General features: G+C 42.4%; 1 protein-coding gene across 2 annotated transcripts in view; it reads right to left on the reverse strand.

The window, feature by feature from the left end:
* Positions 1-17584, reverse strand: part of LOC121290659 (plastin-2-like) — a 62389-nt gene that overhangs the window by 18148 nt on the left and 26657 nt on the right. For both annotated transcript variants that reach the window (XM_041211398.1, XM_041211399.1), the window contains exons 5-10: positions 15792-15927; positions 10762-10843; positions 10415-10580; positions 7464-7606; positions 2033-2128; positions 205-400 (exon numbers count right to left, since the gene is read on the reverse strand). In XM_041211398.1, coding sequence (XP_041067332.1) covers positions 205-400; positions 2033-2128; positions 7464-7606; positions 10415-10580; positions 10762-10843; positions 15792-15927 — 819 coding nt within the window. The remainder of the gene's footprint in view (positions 1-204; positions 401-2032; positions 2129-7463; positions 7607-10414; positions 10581-10761; positions 10844-15791; positions 15928-17584) is intronic.

Here is a 17584-nt window from a genome sequence, read left to right on the forward strand (position 1 = left end):
TGTGACTACAGCACGTAGTGCCAATTCTCTGACCAGTACACCCTTTAACTGAGGCTCAAGTTTGTTCCCCAACAAGGGGTGATAACTGGTACCAGAGAAGGAGTAGTTATCTGTTAATGGAATCTCAGACTGAACTAACCATAATGTTCATAGGCAGTGTGATTCTACAAGCTCAGAGGGATTTTAATTTTCTCAGAAGCTTACCCTCCAGTAGACTCCAGTCTATGTCCTGGTTCTCAGGTTTCTGAAGAGCTGGATATTTGTTGAACAGATTTGCAACAAAGGCCAAGTTTAGCTTGGGGTTCCCACGAACAACATCTGTTGCTGTGACAAACTGTCTGCAGCCAAGCCTGTCGGCCTGCTGAAGCATTGACTCTGCCCGTTTCAAGTCATCATTTTCCTGTACGAGTAATTACAGTATTTGTGATTTACCATCAAACATGGTTAAATGAAAAAGACAGGCCAAAATCCTTTAATATATTCTCTCATACACTCAATATAACACAAACCTACCCTCATTCTGTGTGCACCACCCTCCCCCACCTCAACATCTCTCGAAGTTAGCGTCTGTCCTGAATTATAAAGCATGGTAGGGCTACTCTTATACACAGCTGAATTTCTATAAGGGATCTCCTGATTGTCCGCCATCACTTTGTCCGTTTCTCTGAATTTCCACCAAAATTCAGCTGATCATCAGGAGAACAACTCACCCCAACTTCCCTCAGCAGAAATTCAACATCTTGGTTCATTCTTTTGTTTTAAACTCCTGTCCCTACTATTTCAATGCCGTTATTAACTCATTTAGATGTCTAAAAGCAGTAAAAACATGAACTTCTAATCAAAGCCGTTAGCCCGTGTTACACAGAAGAATTAACCCATTAACTATTGTGTTACACAGAGAAATTAACCTGTTAACTGTAATTATAACCTGTAACCATTAACCAATTCATTATATAGGGGAAGTTAAGGCTGCGTTCACTGCCAACGCGGCACATGCACGGTTGTTCTGTTTACTGGTTGTGATGGAGTAGGCAGCGATTAGGACAGAAATAAAGGAAAATTAACTGGAATTATATCTTTGATGAGGAAACCATGATATAGCCCTCAGTTCTAGACAATGTTCAGTGCTCTGACCCATTCACCTGAGCTTCTACACAAATGCTGCAAGACCTGCTCATTCTGTCCAATACTTTCTGTTTATAGGTTATGCTCTCTGTATTTCACCCCTTTTCGTTTTGCTTCTTTTGTTGTTGGAAAATTACATCAGTCGACTGCAGAGCTGACACAGACTAATAAAAAAGTCTGCAGTATAAGGTGTGTAATGTTGGGGAATGTTTTACAGGCTGTATGACTGCAGTTCTCCACTCTTCATTATTGTGCCACATCAATTTACAATGGTATTTTACAATTTAAAAAAAGCCCTTAACACAACCCAAGTTTGGAAAAACAAAACCCGTGACTGGTTTTCTGCACATGTGCGGACAAGTGTGCACGTGCAGAGGGTATCGGCAGCTATCTTTGCTGCCATCTTGCACTGGCAGGAGGCACACTGGGAAGTTAAACTCATTAGCCAAGGGAATTTAAACACATTAATTAATGTGTTTCACAGAGGAATTAAATTCCTGTGAAATTCTAATCAATTAACCCATTAACTAATGCACTGCACAGAAATTAAACTCATTTAGCCAGTCAGAGGAACTGAAGTCAGTTAACTAGTGTGTTATTATAGGGGGAAGTTGAACTCATTAACTGGTCAGTTATAAAAGAAATGTTAAACCCTTAACCAGTGTGTTATACAGGGGATGTTCAACCCTTAACCAGTGTATTAGATAAGGTATGTTAAAACGGTTAACCAGTGAGTTACACAGAGTAATTAAATTTTCTGTTAACCTTTACTTCTTCCTCTTTTAATAGTTGTAACCAATCTTTGAGCAAACTAAATATTATTTTTTCACTATTTTAGAGAAATGTAACGTGACAAGATGCATTGTACAAAACAGGTCTTGAGAAGGTTGCACGTTTTAGTACTTACATTAATACCAGACATGTCAACTGGAATCGGAGCTTGTCCCTCTTCATCACCTTTTGGCGCGATTTGATTGAGGAGGTGGAAGTAAGCCTTTGAATCCTGTGGAATTGGTGAGAAGACTTAGAGACTGGTACATTCATTACAAAAATAGGTAAAGCACACTGAAAAGAATGCAGCTGTTACTAAAGACTTATCATTAACTCTGAAAAACTAAATTCTGCATGCAATAAGATGCGGGATAAATGGAATCAAATCTATTATCTCTAGGCACATTAAACCCACCTTAATCCAATATACTAAAAACGGTTTGAACAGATACCTTCATCAAGTTACAGAAGTCAGTCAGCTTTTGAGTTCACCCATATGACAACAATCCAGACATACGAGACATCCAAAGAGCAGCATTAAGAATTCAAACAAACAAAGAGCAGAGGAAAGTAAAACAGGACAGGGTTTAGCATTAAGGGAGACACATCAAGGATAAAGCATTCAAGGGACTGCAAGCTGCAGTACAAAAGTAAAAACACAGTAAATGTGCTTCCAGTCATGTTGCAATCACCTCCTCTAATTAATGTTATTTAGAAATGCAGAGAATTTGTACCTTAATGAAGCTTCACAAGATATGGTGGTGTAAACAATGTTACTGAACTAATATTCCAGCTAATACGTGTTCACTCCAACCATGGCAGTTTGAGAATTTGAAATCAGTTTTAAGTCAAAATCTGCTGTCAGTAAAACTGTCCATGAAGTTGTCGAGTATATTTTTAAAATTCATTAACGGGATGCAGGCGTCGCTGGCTGGATCAGCATTTATTGCCCATCCCTAGTTGCCCTTGAGAAGGTGGTGGTGAGCTGTCTTCTTGAACCTCTGCAGTCCATGTGGTGTAGGTACACCCACAGTGCTGTTAGGAAGGGAGTTCCAGGATTTTGACCCAGTGATAGTGAAGGACTGGTGATATAGCTCCAAGTCAGGAAGGTGAGTGACTTGGAGGGGAACTTCCAGGTGGTGGTGTTCCTATCTTTCTGCTGCCCTTGTCTTTCTAGATGGTAGGTGGGTTTGGAAGGTGTTGTCTGAGGAGACCTGGTGAATTCCTACAGTGCATCTTGTAGATGGTACGCACTGCTGCTACTGTGCGTCAGTGGTGGAGGGAGTGAAGGTTTGTGGATGAGATGCCAATCAAGAGGGCTGCTTTGTCCTGGGCGGTGTCAAGCTTCTTGAGTGTTGTTGGAGCTGCACTCATTCAGGCAAGTGGAGAGTATTCTTTCACACTCCCGAGTTGTGCCTTGCAGATTGTTGACAGGCTTTGGATAGTCAGGAGGTGAGTTACTCTCTTGTTGAAGATGGTCATTGCCTGGCACTTGAGTGTCGTGAATGTTACTTGCCACTTGTCAGCCCAAGCCTGGATATTGTCCAAGCCTTGTTGCATTTGAACATGGACTGCTTCAGCATCTGAGGAGTCACGAATGGTGTCATCGAACCGCGGTTGGTTCACTGATCCTTGAAGGAAGGAAACCTGCCATCCTTACCCAGTATGACCTATATGTTGCTCCAGTCCCACACTAATGTAGTTGACTCTTTGTGAAGTGGGTGTAGCTAACCATTCTACTGTATTAAACTGCTATCAGTGGTTCAAGAATAGAGCCCATCAAGACCGTCTCAAGGCAGCTAGGGATAGGCAATGAAAACTGGCGTTGCCAGCGATGCCCACATCCCGAGAATAAATAGAGGGAAAAAAATTAACTTTTTTTATGGTCTTTAACAGCTATTTTTTTTTGTAAGAATCCCCTTTATATTATTTATTCTTCTTCCAGCACCTATTTTACTTGGGTGTGCAAAACTAAAAAAAAAATCAATGCAATGGTCCAGGGTAAACTTGCTTTTCTGTGGCAGTCTCACCTCTTGAGTCAGAGGCTGTGGGTTCAAGCTCCACTCCAGGACTTAAGTCGGTAATCCAGGCTGACAGATTAGTATTGAGGCAACACTGTGCCATTGGAAGTGCTGCCTCCCAGATGAGACATTAAACAGAGTTCAGGGGTTGCAAGAAATCCTAAGGCACCACTTGGAGAGCAGTAGGGAGCTTGGTCAACACCATCAAAAACTGATTAACTGGCCACTCATCTCAGTGGTTGTTTGTTGGGATCTTGCTGTACACAACATGTGCTCCATTTGCTCAGGAAAATAATTCATTTACTGAGAAGTACTTTGGGATGTCCTTTGGACATTAAAAGTCATTGCATGAGAGAAATGATCAATCATTGTAAAACAGATATTAAGAACAACCTCTTCACTCAGTGAAGGTTCATAACATACTGCTGGCACATGTAATTGAGACTAAAGAATTAAGAATGTACAAAAAGCAATTGGATGCTGAGGTGGAAGAATTGGGAGCATTGAGCTTTTATGGGCTGAATTAATTTTTTCCAACCCTTGGTTTTCCTTGTATTATTGCATAAAGCTATTCTGATAGGTAGCAAAACATCTGCACTTGCAGATCTTTTCACTTTCACATGAACAGTGATTGAAACTCAACATATAAATGGGAAATGTCTCCTTCTCTTTGCATATTTCTATCAAGGGGTAGATCTAACCATGGAGAACTAGAGCCTCATTAGACTCACAATGCCAAGGATTGGAATAGTGAGGCTCAATTCCTAGCTTCTGGCGTCCCTTTGAATGCCGAGCTCCATTGTTTGGCAGAATGTCAGGAACTGCACTGGGCGGAGGCAAAGTACCTTACCCAGACCCCCAGTATCTGAGCCAAGAATGCAATAACATCACTGAGCAGACTGACCAGTCCTACTGGTCAAAGATGCTAAAGGTGTACGAGACCCCAAAGTTACATATTCTTAATAACATTCTCCTTGCTTTGATATAAGAGGTGCAAATTTTGCTTTGTATTGTTGCTGTATCTAATAACCCATTGAGTTTGTGTCTAGAATGCAGGCAAGTGCAGATGTTTTGCTACCTATCAGAACAGGTTTATGCAATTATACAAGAAAAACCAAGGGTTGGAAAAAGTTCATTCAGAATAGGTTTATGCAATTATACAAGAAAAACCAAGGGTTGGAAAAAGTTCATTCAGCCCATAAAAGCTCAATGCTCCCAATTCTTCCACCTCAGCATCCAACTGCTTTTTGTACATTCTTAATTCTTTAGTCTCAATTACATGTGCCAGCAGTATATTATGTACCTTCACTGAGTGAAGAGGCTGTTCTTAATATCTGTTTTACAATGATTTATCACTTCTCTCTGTGCATGTACAATGGTAAATTTTATAACTCCTGGAGCAGGGTCTCACTCAACAGCAGGAGGTGTGTTTGCAGATTGGATAATCAGGCACTGAGACCAATTTACAGTCTCTTGATTCTCCAATGATTAAAATTAAGAGAGATTTGGAAGACAGTTAATTGGAGGTGCCCATCTCCATGCTCGCTTCAGTGATCAGCACTCCCGTTGAACAAGGCTCCACACTAGAAACTCTAACATATCATTTACCCCATGGTACTACATATAGGAAATCATTTTAACAGTCGCATTAGGTTGGTCAATTGCACATACACCTTGGACAATTTCATGCAATGTTTAGGGGAAAGATAGTAGGGAATTGCAGGTAGTAGGGTTTACAGTGATCGGACTTACTTGAGTTTCTTCTACTGATGACTAGTTTAAAAAAATACGAAATATATTACTTTTACAGACATTATCTACAAAAGAGACCTCATGAATCAGTATCGATGCGGTGCTCTGATGCATCATTGTGGTTCAAGACAAAATGGGGATGGGATGGTGGGGGAGTACGCCCTCTTCCACCAGCCCCCCTTCGCCCATCGGAGTTCAGACCCGAGTTAATCTCACGAGGTCATGACAGGTCACCTTGAAAGGAGAATGCTAAATGCTACATGTGAACCAACTTCACTAAAACAGGTTATCTGGTCATCGCTCAGTCATGTTTATGGGATCTGGGTTTATACAAATTCAATTTCATGTTTGCCTACATTACAAAGTAATTCATTGGCTGTAAATGTTTGAGGATGTGTTTGAGGATGTGAAAGCTGCTCTACAAATGCAAGTTCTATCTTTTCCAAAGGAATTAGGAGAAAATAGTTTAGAAAAGTAGGGAGCAATTGATTGTTTCTTTCAAGAACTGCTAAATTATCATTACAAAGGTTCAGGGTGAGGTTTGCGTTTTGCAAACAGTGGCAGGAGCAAGTGTTCAAAAGGTCTGGTGTAGCACAGGCCAAATGCAGAGTGAAAGCTATCCTATTCTTCCCAGTGGCTTATTACAAATGAATGGAAAAATAAGCACTATGGTACTGATGGTAATTGTCCTACACTAGTCATCCTGATAGCCTCTATAGGAACAAAGGAACAGGAGTGGGCCATTAGCCCCTAGAGCCTGCTCCACCATTCAACTAAATCATGTCTGATTTTCTACCTCAGTGCCAATTTCCTGCACTATTCCCATTTCCCTTGATGTTTTTAATAACTAGAAATCTATTGATCTGTTTTGAACATACTCAATTATTGAGCTTCCACAGCCCTCTGGGGTAGAGAATGCCAAAGATTCACTGCCCTCTGAGTAAAGAAATTCCTTCTCATCTCTGTCCTAAATGGCCTACCCCTTATTCTGAGACTGTGTCCCCTGGTTCTACACTCCCCAGCCAGGGGAAACATCCTTCTTGCTTCTACCCTGTCGAGCCATGTAAGAATTTTGTATACTTCAATGAGATTGCCTTTCATTCTTCTAAACTCGAGAGAATACAGGCCCAATCTCCTCAATCTCGTCTCAAAGGACAATCCTGCCATTCCAGGCATCAGTCTGGTGGCAAGTATATCCTTCCTTAGGTAAGGAGACCAAAACTGTACACAATACTCCAGGTCTCACCAAGGCTCTATACAATTGCAGGAAGACATCTTACTCCTGGACTCAAATCCTCTTGCAACAAAGGGATGTGAAGACTGCCGGTGTATTGAATTCCCTACCTAACACCATTGTGAGATCACCATCACCATAAGCACTGCATCAGTTCAAAATGCAGATCAGCAATCATCTCCTCAGGGCAATTTGGGATGGACAATAAATACAGCCTTGCCAGTGTCACCCACATCTCAAGAACAAATTAAAAGAAATAAAATTGAAGGAAGTTGAGATTGTGGACTCGTACACATTAGGAACTGCATGGAGAATTTTCAAACATTTCCTTACACTATTAAGGTACTTGGATTACAGCCTTATAAAAATCATATGAAGCATAATTCCATGAAAGAAAGAAAGAAACTGCTGCAAACTTCGACAAAAGAATTTGGTTGGATTATGTTCCAGTTAATTTAAAACAGCACAGAACATAAAGCCCGTATTGTATCAGTTTCCCTCCGACTGTGCATGAGACTAAAAATTACTGAACAATTTTCTTCTGAACTAATCATTTGTACCTTGATCTCAGTGCTGAAGTTGTTAATTTTTTTGCAGCCAGCGCCTTCTAGATGGTAGTTAGCCCAACGTAGCAGCAGCTCCTCAGGGGACAGTTTCATTAGGTCCTCCAGATCTTCACCCTCTCGGAGCAGGGCAATCAGTGCTGAAAACAAACACGTCTTATAAATAACAATGGACGCTCCATGTTACTAATAACATTAAGGTCACCGTCCTGTAGCGGTGATTTGGTACAGACAAAAGTGAACAGGGGGTAACAATGACATACTTCCATAATGAATAATTATTGCACTGCACTGACTTCCAGCTCCAAGTGGTGGGGGGAAACAGAAGCCATTTCGCAGTTAGATAAAAAGTACAGCTATATGATATATCAGAACATAACACTGTAATTACAACTCTGTATCTCCATGAGCTTATTTTTGCTGAATGACAACTAGCTTCAAGCAATCACAAAATGAACAATTAAAAAAATGAGTTTGGTGAACTGATACTTAGTAATCCCAACTTAATAGAAGCACAAGGGTCACTGATTGTGAAATTCAATTCCTTCTGTAAAATGTGCATCCTCGAGCTGCTGCTGCCCCATTCCATGGCTGCGGTGACCCAGGTTAGAATCTGACTCTGATTTGTTGGTAATGGGGACATACTTGTGGGTAACAGGTTGAGGTACTTGGCTGTGCTCAAGCCAAGAGAATGAAGAAACAGGTAGATTTTCCACCCATTGACATGGCTGAGGATGGAAATTAAAAAAGAAATGTTTTAATATTCATCCTCTGGATGAGATTACAGGCCAAGAAATTATAGACCTTATTGGCTTAACGTCCATCATGGGGAGGTTAGTAGAATCTGTCATTAGGGACAAATGGTGGAGGTACAGCACAAATTCACTAAAATGATACTGGGGCTAAAAGGGTTAAATTATGAGGACAGGTTGCATAGACTAGGCTTGTATTCCCTTGAATATAAAAGATTAAAGGGTAATTTAACGGAGGTGTTTAAGATATTGAAAGGAGTTGATAAGGTTAGATAGGGAGAAAGTGAGCTAAATTTTACCGTTGGCGAACAGGGGGCCGGGCCCACTTGCCAATGCATAAAATGACGCGGGATGATGTTGGGCGGAACCCCCGATGTCATCCCACCCCATTTAAATTTTCAGGAAGGTGGGCTCGCTGCAAAATCAGCTGTTGGCCCGCTGACCTGTCAATGGACAATTGAGGCTATTGACAGGATCATTGAAACAACCAAAGGACCTGCCCATCCAACCTAAGGTTGGTGAGCAGGCCAGGAGCCCTGGCGGGAACTAGAAAAAACATGAAACCTCATCCACTGGCGGGATGAGGCTTCATGTAGGGATTTTAAAAGTTTAATAAAGTTTTAGTGTAATTAATGAACATTGTCACATGAGGGGAACATGTTATGGATTTTTTTCCTCTATTTTTAACGTTTTTACAAGTTTCAGCAATCTCCCTGAGGCAGCACTTTGCCTCAGGGAGATGTGCGCTCTTTCGTGCACATGCGAGAAAGAGCGCACTCTCGCTTTTGGGGAATCCCCTCCCGCCTGCATAGGGAGCCTTAATCGGGCCGCCCACATAAAATGGCGGCGGGGCCCGCTTCTCCGGCAGGGATTGGCTCCCCGCCCACCGGAGATTTTTTTTTGAAAAATATACTTCATTCATAAAATATCTGGAAAACCATTACAAAACATTTCCAAATCACCATCACAAAAGTACAATCAGATTCAACTTTTACACATGGATCACGAGGTGCATCAATACAATCAATGGATATTCCAATCATTTCAATATGGTCAATGCAGACAATCAGACAATGGTATTGAAGTTATCAACATATATCATGTTGCACTCTGAGGTGCTTCAATACAATTATAATACAACAATTATTCAATGCAGACATTCATTGTGAGCTGTACAGCCCGAGGGGCTCTAAACAGTTCCCAGTCCCTCGGTGCACTGTGACAGAAAGGTCTTAGACAGCGACCTTTCCCCATTGGGCCTTTGCGGCAGCTGCCCCAAGCTTTAGTGTGTCCCTCAGCACGTAGTCCTGGCATTTGGAATGCAACACTCAGTCGGGGACAACTCTTTGCGCTGGAAGACCAACAAGTTTCGGGCAGACCAAAGAGCATCTTTCACCGAGTTGATGATCCTCCAGCTGCAGTTGATGTTTGTTTCAGTGTGTGTCCCTGGGAACAGCCCGTAGAGCACAGAGTCCTGTGTCACAGAACTGCTCAGGATGAACCTCGACAGAAACCACTGCATCTCTCTCCAGACCTACTTTGCAAAGGCACATTCCACAAGGAGGTGAACAGCGGTCTCGTCCCCACCACAGCCACCTCGAGGACAACGTGCAGAGGGGGTGAGACTCCTGGCATGTTGGAAGGATCTGACGGGGAAAGCCTTTCTCACCACCAGCCAAGCTACATCTTGGTGCTTGTTGGAAAGTTCTGGCGATCTCTCGCCCGCCGGAGATTGGGTCGGGCCCCATCGACCGGCAGGCAGATAATTCTGCCCACTATTTCCTCTGGTAAGAGAATCCAGAACAAGGGAGCGCGACTTTAAAATCAGAGTTAGGGGTGATGTCAGGAAGTACTTCCTCACATAAAGGGTAGTGGAAATCTGGAACTCTCCCCCTCAAAAAGCTGTTGAGGCTAGGGTCAACTGAAAATGTCAAAACTGAGATTAATAAATTTTTGTTAGGCAAGGTTATTAAGGATTATGGACCATGGCAGGTAGATGGAGTTAAGATACAGATCAGCCATGATCGAAATGCCAGAAAAGGCTTGGGAGGCTAAATAGCTTACTCGTTCTTATGTAGACACTCTCTAAAAGAATGTATTTTCCATTGCGAGCACTTTATCCTTTAAACCTTAATTAACTCTAAAACCTAAAATTGTGGAGAGTCTGAGAGCTGCCCAAGAGACACCAGCACCTACCTTCGTTTCTGCTCAATTCAATGTCTGCGAACAGGCCAATTTTGATAACCTGCCATAACAGGCCTAACACAAGGTGAGGCTTCCCCTCTTTTAGATCCTCAGCACCGATATTAACAACGTGACACCCAATCGCTGAGGCAGAATTCAAAGCCAGATTCAAATTTTCCTGTGAAAATACGGAAAGGTGGAAAGCGATGGTAAACATCTGTACATGTAATACTTAGAACAAAGAAAAATCATTATGGTGGCTAGCAATGTATTTGGTCATCAAAGATGAGCACACCAACTCGGCGTTAAAAAGACGCATATATTTTATTAATTCAGCCTATGCAAGTTGATCTCACTACCTGTATAGTGAATGGGGTGAGCTTCTTTTTGTTAATTGTCCTCTCATCGATGGTGTCAGGCACCGACAGATTGATCATTTTGCTAGATTAAAATAGAAGTTAAACAGAAATGCACATAAATGATGAATATCCATGACTCAAAGACTCAGCAGCCCGCAGCCAAAAAAAAATTGAAACAAACAAATGCATATTAGGTTACCTTTACAAAGGCTACTAAGAACAAGGGACAACGTGTTTTTAAAAATCAGATATTAAACAGGTACAAATGAGCATTATCTTATTCATTCTTCCCTTTTGAATCCCACTGCACTGTGAAGAATTCCCCAGTTATGACAGAGACACATGACTTGCTTCTAGGTTTCTATCAGAATCGCTCATATGTCACCCTATTTCTGGATCTAGGTGAAATTATACCTCTATCTGCCACTGACTTTCCTCAGTCCATGATGATCTTTAAAGTTAAGCATCAGGAACCTAACTAATCCCAGTTTACACCAGAAAATGCCAGTTTCATGCTTAATTTAACGCATTTAACACCTAGTGATATTAACTCAGCTGTAAAGAGCACACTTACAGAGTCTCCACCATGAGCAAGATGGGCTCTGGCTGAACCTGTATACCAGGTCATGGAGAGGAAGTGACTCTTCTATGTCAGTCAGAGTTAATGCCACCAAAGTGAGGCGTCAAAGTATTGAGCACAAAGCTGCTGGGGTGAGGATGCATGTTGTGTCCTTCCCTCCCTACTGCCTGAACTGAGGGGCCTATTAAGGAGCAGCTCCACAACTCAGACAAAAATACAATGTTAAACCAACGTTAACATGCAGAGGAAGTGGCAGAAGGTGAGATTTGAAGCGTGAAGCCATTCATGGCAAGCTGCACTGAGGTGAAGTGTACATTTGCCACAAAAACTGATGCAAATCTAGAGCAACATTTAAAATAAATGGCAGGCATCAGTTCCCTAAAGTCAGGCAACTCCATGGAAACAGAGAGGCAGGACATTGATAAGAATTATGTTCACTTATGATCATTGATGTCCTATGTTTGAAGGGGTATGAATGAATTGGCATTCCCTCGATATTTGATTTGGCACCATGTGGCATGAATATTGGATTATCTTGGAATCAGAAAGTGCTGCACTGACTCATCTGTGCATTGGCCTCAAGCAGAACTATTTGTTAAAGCTCAACATTTTGCTCCTTTTATGCCAACTTGGCATATCTTTTACATCCATTTGAGCAAGAAGATGGGGCCTCAATTTATCATCTCATCTGAACAGAGTCTTCAACAATTCACCATTCCCTCAGTGATGCACTGAAGTGTTATTTCAAATCTTTGAGTGGGGCTTTCTATTTTCTAATTTTGGAATGGGAGGGATTTTTCACAAACCAAACATTAATATTTGCTTGAACAACATTCCTGGAATTACACAAGCATAGGAAGTCCCCTTCCTAACAGCAGGTGTACCTACACCACATGGTCTGCAGTGGTTTGAGAAGGCGGCTCACCACCACCTTCTCAAGGGCAATTAGGGATGGGCAATAAATGCTGGCCTTGCCAGCGTGACCCACATCCCATGAAAGAATAAAAAATAAATCTATATCTAACTCTCTCGGATGACGCACTGAGTTATTAGATGATGCCTACATAGTGTATATAATGTGAAGGAGGTTGGCAGAAAGGAAGATGCTCATAATCATGAAGGCTAATTATGTCAGTCTCAGGACATCACTGCAGGAGTTCTTCAGCATGGTCCTAGGCCCAACCATCTTCAGCTGCTTTATCAATGACCTTCCCTCCATAATCACTGATTACGCAAAGCTCACTGATGATTGCACTATGTTCAGTACCATTTGCAGCTCCCCAGACACTGAAGCAGTCCACGTCCATATGCAGCAAAATCTGGACCACATTCAGGCTTGGGCTGATAAGTGGCAAGTAACATTCATGCCACACAAGTGCCAGGCACAGACCATCTCCAACAAGTGAGAATCTAACCATCTTCCCAAGACATTCAATGGCACTACCATCACCAAGCAGCCCATTAACAGCCTGGGAGTCACCACTGATCAGAAACTCAACTGGAACAGCCACATAAGCATATAGCTGCTACACCAGGGCAGAGGCTGGGTATTCTGCCCTGAGTGGCTCACCTCCTGTTCCCCCAAAGCCACTCTACCACCAACAAGGCACAGGTCAGGAGTATGATGGAATACTCCAAGTGCCTGGATGGGTGCAGTCCCAAAACAAAAAACTCAACACTAACCAGGACAAAGTAGTCCACTTAATTGGCGACCCATCCACTGCCTTAAACATCTACTCTCTTCACCCTCAGCAGAACTACAGGAAGGTGACCCACCACCACTATATGGCAGTGCGAAAATAGGATTTAAACTGAAAATTACCATAGCTGTATGGTATAATTAGTAGACAGTAGGTAGAAAGGATGCTCAAAGATGTTTCTGAGACTGATGCATAGTAAATTTAGTTTTTAAATAAGAGTGGTTAAAAAGGTTTATAGCTATTGCTGGGACTTATATGATATGGAGATGATTTTGAATATAAAGTGTAGGCAGCACAGAATGCAGTGGTGGAAAGTCAATCGCCACCCAATTCCTAATCTTAGTCCTATTACCTTGGACATGTTCCTGGCCTCCACTAGCATTCCCATTAGGAGGAGGTAATATTGATGCAAGAGTTGCTGCCAGTTTATTGCACTTTTGTCAACTAGTTGACTAAGGTGCTGCATTAGAAGAGACATTGGTGCCAGCTATGAGCTAGGGTTGGGAGGGATGGGTGTAGAGGAAAAGAGCACGTTTATCAGAGCATGTGAAAAATAGAAGCAAAATACTTCTGGATGCTGGAAATCTGAAATAAAAACTGAAAATGCTGTAAATACTCAGCAGGTCAGGCAACATTGGGGATGAAGGAAACAGAGTTAATGGCCTTGAATTTTCAGCTTGGCGGGTGGCCAGCCTGAAGCCCACACTGAAAAGCTCAGCATTGCCGGGGTGGGGGCTGAAGAACGGAGGGCGATGATGTCAACTCGGGCAAGCGCTGACAGAAAGCTCGCTGAAGGCAGAGAGCTGCCTCAGGGAGCTGAAGACCCGAAACCCATGAAATAAAGTTTTTAAAGTCAGGAAAAAAATATCACAATCAGGCACCTGAACATATAGATTATAAAAATGCTGTCCACAGATTTCTATTTTTATCTTATTTAATAACGGAAAACTCATCCCGCCCTTAGATGAGGCTTGCTGAAAAATGTAAAGGCCGCCTGGCCGATTTGCCCGTCCACCAACTGTAAGGTTGGACGGGCTACGTAAAATGACTTAATTTCCCTCTTGATTGTTGGCAGGCGCACTTCCGACTTTTGTGTGAGCCCGCTGTCTGAAATATCGCACGAGCGCGGGATGATGTCAGGACGTTCGCCTGATGTCATCTCATGCGATTTCACGTCCGATCGGGTTGGGCGCGCGCCCACCTGACCAGCGTAAAATTTAGTCCAATCTTTCAGGTCAAGACATTCTGAACTCCTTGCCTTTCTCCACAGATACTGCCAGGCCTGCTGAGTATTTCCAGCATTCTCTGCTTTTTTTTTTGAGAAAAAGAGATCTGGGAATATAAATGGAGGGATAATTAAAGAGAGGAACGGCCACTGTGAAGCAAGAGATCCCCTGAAGGCCAGATGAAGTTGGATTTCTGCATAAGGAAGGCTGCATTAGATGACAGGAACAAAGGAACAAAGGAGGCGATTCAATCCTTCAAGCCTGTTCCGCGATGGGTGATCTGTACCTCAATTACATTTATCTGCCTTTGCTCCACATTTCTTGACATTCTTGCTCAATAAAGTCTATCGATCTAGAACTTGAAACTTTCAATGGACCCAGCATCTACCACTGTTTGGAGAAGAGCATTCCAAATTTCCATTACCTTTGTGTGAAAACTTGTTTCCTGCATTCACTCCTAAACCATAGCTCTAAGTTTAAGGACATATTCCATTGATCTGGATTCCTTCACCAGAGGAAATAATTTATCTGCATCTACTCTATGAAATCCCTTTATCATTTTGAAACACCTCAATGGGATCACCCCTCAATCTTCTAAGCTCAAGGAAATACCTTAAGCTCAAGCCTAGTCTATGGAACTTGTCCTCAGAATTTAACCATTTAAGCCCCTGGTATCATTTTGGTGTAATTTAGAAAGTTAAGGGGTGATTTGATTGAAGTCCCCAAAACATTAAGGGGAACGATGGTGTTAGATGAGAGAAGCCATTTTGCTGATTGAGGAGTCTAGGAATAGAAGGCAGAGTCTAAAATTGCAGCTGGACCTTTCAGCAGTGAAATTAGGGAATACGTCTACACACAAAGGATGGTAAGAGTTTGGAACTCTCTTCCGCAACCAATAATAGTTAATTTTAAATCTGCAAGTGATGGATTTTTGTTCTTCAGGTATTAAGGGATATAGGGTGAAGATGAGTTAGGTTGCAGATCAGCTACAATCTCAGTGAAAGTTTGAACAGGCTTGAGGGGCGAAATGGCCTCCTTCTGTTCCCACGGCGAATCTGCACTTCCCTCCCTTCCTGAGGTTTGGTGCCCAAAACTGCAGTTTTCCAGATGGGGTCTAATCCCAATTCTGCAAGTAATATATTTGATATTTGAATGTTCACTGAGCAGGTTACTTGTGCAGATCATTCTCACCTGTTCTAAAAAAAATCAATGGCAACGATTATGGTAGAAGTTTTTATCTTCTTTTAAAGCACGGACATAGACTGCAGCATGGGCACTGCCAGAGATTTGCTGCCATCGACTCTGTTGCCGCTGGTGGTTCCCTGGTGACAGGGGCAACACGACTGGCTAAGTCAAGGATGCTGTTGGTGGCAGTGCCAGATGGCCAAATCAGAGTAAGATCTTACCAGCTATAGGACAAATGTTATATTCCCTACCCCACTTGGTGCAATAGGAGGACTGATGGACAGTTTTAGACCACAGTGACCCTTGCAGTAATGTGTGAGGAAAAGATGAGTCACTTACCAAAGGATAATGCCATTCCCAACTGCAGCAAAAAGTTCAGTGTCACTGTTGGCATCCATAGGAATCAGTTGCTGGCAGTCTGGATCCTTCTCCAAAGCTTTGTTGATCCAATTAACAAAAGCATATCTTTCCTCCTCTGCAATAAATGAGACTTGAATGATAATTTGTTGCTCAAAGAAAATAGGGGCACAGAGTCCTGGAGACTTCCAGAATAATCAATATATTCAGCATGTTCTCAGAAGTATCTTTTTTGTTTTAGCCCTCCCCTTGTACATTATATACTGTACAACGTGCAGTCCACAATATCTTACAACACAGTAACATATCAACAATTGAGAACACAAAAGTCCTATTGCCAAAATTAAGAGACACAGACTTTGAATGCCTGTCACAAAACGCAAGTTCCCGCTTTAAAAAATACAGCATCAAAGAAATGTCAGCCAATAGCACATTATTCCTACTTCACACCTCAGTTAGTGAGCTCTAATTTTATCACTGATCATACGAGGATTAGGGGATATTGACTATTAGGTTTCGGACAAGAGATGCAGGGGGATGTGAAGTAGAACTTTTTTTGATGCAGTGAGCAGTAATGACCTGGAACTCGCTGTCCACAAGGGTGGTGGAAACAGAGACGAACAATGATTTCAAAAGGAAATTAGGTGTGCACTTGAGGGAAATAAACATATAGGGCTACAGGGAAATGGGGCTGACTGGATTATTCTGCAGAGGGCTGGCACAGATTCAATGGGCTGAATAGCCTCCTTCTGTGTCATAATGATTCCAATGCTGGAATTTTATGTACCCAACACCCCGTGCCCCTCCCCCCCAACCCCACTCATCTTTGAAAACAGGTGGAGGGCTTGTGCATAAAATCAGATGGATGGTGCCATATCTGTTGCTTTTCCGCCTTCATTGCTACTTTATGAGTGGTAGGATCAGTGTTGGGTGACCTGCCAGCTCTTGAGGACCTTAAGTGGTCAAATAGTTGCCACTTAAGGGCCTCCTCCCACTGGTATTTTACCAGCGGCAAGGGTGCCCATGCCACATGACAAGGCCTGGCTATGGGCTCGATCTCCTGTTTGGGCAGCCTGTGCCCAATGAAGGGCTCCCAGCAGATAGGATTGCCCGCCCCAACTAAATTCCCCCCCTTCCGCCCCGCCCTCACAATCGCTGCATTCCCACCCCATCCCCTCAGCCCACTTACCTCCAAGTCTACCCTACATTGCAACTTGTCAGGGACTGATTGCAGTCCTAGCAGTGACCAGTGGGTGGGGCCAACGCTTCTGTGTAAAATTCAGCCCCACGACTGATCTGTAGACTTCAGTTAAATGATTCATTGATGAGTGGGGAAATCCCACTTCACACACGACACCCTGCATGTGTGCAACCACAATGCAATACTGGTCAATGCAATCATCAATTCTCATCTTTTAAAATCCCCCTCCCAACCCCAACTTTAAACTGTTCTCAGAAATTTGCTAATCCTTGCCAGCAACTCTTGGTTGCTTAATTTCTTGCAAAATTCCAAAAGTGTAAGAAAGTTTCCTAACTGACAATTGGGCCACTCCTTGACTTATATGAGAATATAGAATTGTTAGAAACAAATAGCATGGCGCGACTGTTTAGAATATTCACTGCACAAACTAATTATGTAAACCAGTTTACCAGGAGCTAAAAATACATAAAGTATGAATGATATTTAATTAGATGGATTTTAAATCTCACAGGAATAGACAGCTGTAAATTCACTTCACTTCAAATTGATTTAACATGTGACTATAAGGTGCACC

Source organism: Carcharodon carcharias, chromosome 18, assembly GCF_017639515.1.
Source record: "Carcharodon carcharias isolate sCarCar2 chromosome 18, sCarCar2.pri, whole genome shotgun sequence".
Classification (NCBI taxonomy): Eukaryota; Metazoa; Chordata; class Chondrichthyes; order Lamniformes; family Lamnidae; genus Carcharodon; species Carcharodon carcharias.